This window comes from Chrysochloris asiatica, unplaced genomic scaffold (assembly GCF_000296735.1).
Source record: "Chrysochloris asiatica unplaced genomic scaffold, ChrAsi1.0 scaffold00035, whole genome shotgun sequence".
NCBI lineage: Eukaryota > Metazoa > Chordata > Mammalia > Afrosoricida > Chrysochloridae > Chrysochloris > Chrysochloris asiatica.
Window position 1 is genome coordinate 5,926,497 of NW_006408553.1, and position 2,079 is coordinate 5,928,575.

The 2,079-nt window shown below is 45.8% G+C and overlaps 1 protein-coding gene across 1 annotated transcript in view; it reads left to right on the forward strand.

Annotated features, from left to right (window-relative positions):
• Positions 1-462: 462 nt before the first annotated feature.
• THAP1 (THAP domain containing, apoptosis associated protein 1) overlaps positions 463-2,079 on the forward strand; it is a 6,561-nt gene continuing 4,944 nt past the window's right edge. Inside the window, exon 1 of the mRNA XM_006859915.1 lies at positions 463-770. Within this exon, the coding sequence (XP_006859977.1) occupies positions 700-770 (71 nt within the window). The 5' untranslated portion in view covers positions 463-699. The remainder of the gene's footprint in view (positions 771-2,079) is intronic.

Sequence of the window (2,079 nt, forward strand, 5' to 3'; positions counted from 1 at the left end):
GACCCTGTATAAGGTTTCTGAGGAGCGACTGGTGGGTTTGAACTGCCGGTCCTGCCATCAGCAGTCTAATGCTTACTCGACAGTGGACCACAAAAATGTCACAAATTATCTGTCGCTGTACTTTTAAGAAGATGGATGCAATAAAGACTTTGATCGTTGGCCTCTTTTAAGCCAACAGACCCAACAAAACGTATGCTCCCTACTCTAAGTCGCCCCAGTAAATAAGCCCCCCAAAAACTCCGCGGTCCGGAAGAACTGGGCCTGGGGATCAAGCCTTTCCAACCACTCTGCTCCCTCAAAGGTTCCCTTTTCTCTTTGCAGGGAGAAAGCCCCACCCACTTCCGTAAAACACACGACGCCGCGCGAGACGCCGACTCTCAACCAATGGCTTGTTTCGCAGGAAACGTTACCTCTGACCTCAGGGCTAATCAGAGACTGTGGGATTAACTCCTCGCGATAGGTGAAGTTGAAGCTGCCCCCGCCATCTTGGAGATGGGAGACGAGCGATGGCTGTGGTCTTTCTGCTAATGCAAACAACAAAACGGGCACATTAGTCACATCTGAGTGAGGCTGTCATCGTGTAACTGTTGGCCTAAGCTACCGAAGAAGCAAGGGTGTCAAATTCAACCGCGGCGATATTGATCGCAGCTTTACCTGCCTGCTGTGGCGGCAGGAATAAAGTGACTGAGGACCGGAAGGATGGTGCAGTCCTGCTCCGCCTACGGGTGCAAGAACAGATACGATAAAGATAAGCCCGTTTCTTTCCATAAGTAAGTATCTGGAGCGCCTCACGGGATCAGCCCTAGTTAGGGCTGGGGGGGCGCGCGGCCGGTTAGGCTTGGGGGCGGAGCCAGGGGCGTGCGCACCGTCAGAGGTCTCCGGGGCGGGGAGCGGGGGGCGTGTCTAGGCGTGGGAGTGTTGGGAAGCGTCGCTTGGAGGCTATCGCCCAGAGGTTCCGAGCTGCGTGTACGTTCCTTGGTGACCGTTTCTCGCGCTTTTCAAACCTTCCTAGAGAGCGAAGTACCCTCGCAGTTTGGGGTTAGCGAGTTGGAGCCCTGCGGACAGTCCCAGGAGGCTCCTTAGGCCATGAGGTGTCCAGACTGAGCGGCTTCTGGAGTTCACTACCATCAGTCTTTAGAGAAGATTCTAAACAGAAAAATACCGGTACATTTGAAAAGGAAACAATGAAGTGACTATTTTTTGATTTTCAGAAACTTGTGCCTGTGGATGGGAGGCCAGAACCATTGCAATTAAGGATTAAGTTTTGGTCGGGATTTGAGAGTATTCAAAAAAATTGTCATAAATACATATGTAATAAATTGCTTGCTATTTCAACATGTGCTTCAGTTACATCCGTTATAATGTTCAACAATTACAGTTATCCGTTTCCAAATTTCGCATCGCCTTAAACAGAAGCTCAAAATGTAGGAAAATTTCACTCCTTAATTTTAGAGAAAGCTTCTGGTACTCCCAAAATATCTAGTTAATCGTTAAAACACACAATAGTCACAATATGGACAGTAATAACTTAAAAAGACTGCAATAAAGCACCATAAAGTCAATCCAACAGTATGGTAACAGAGAAGGAAAATGGTCACCGAGAAACAAGCCCACAGCTGAGGATGTTACAGTTGACGGGAAGGGGAGAGAATTGACTTGAAAATAGGAAAAGAAAACTGCAAAATTGAAACGAATCAATGTTAATTAAATATCTATGAAGAGAGAGTACAGTTTCCTTCTGCCAAGATTAGTATTTCCAAATTTTACTACATTTTCATTAGATTTTCTTTGCAAGAATTCCCAAATATGTATATGGCCAATCACTAAGAAAGTAGGGCCAATTGTAAAGCACAGATTGTTGAGAGCCAAATAGTTGCAAGAGCAAATGTTACAAGCATGCCTTCGATTTTGTGAGAAGGGATAGTGTATGTTTAATAGAGGACGTGTAGGTTTTTTTTTATGTATGATATAATGTGGGTCAGCTGGAACAAGAGCCAATGATACTCAGAGAGGAAGTCCAAAGTGCATTGAAGGAATTGGCAAAGAACAAGGCACCAGGAATTGATGGAATAAAAATTG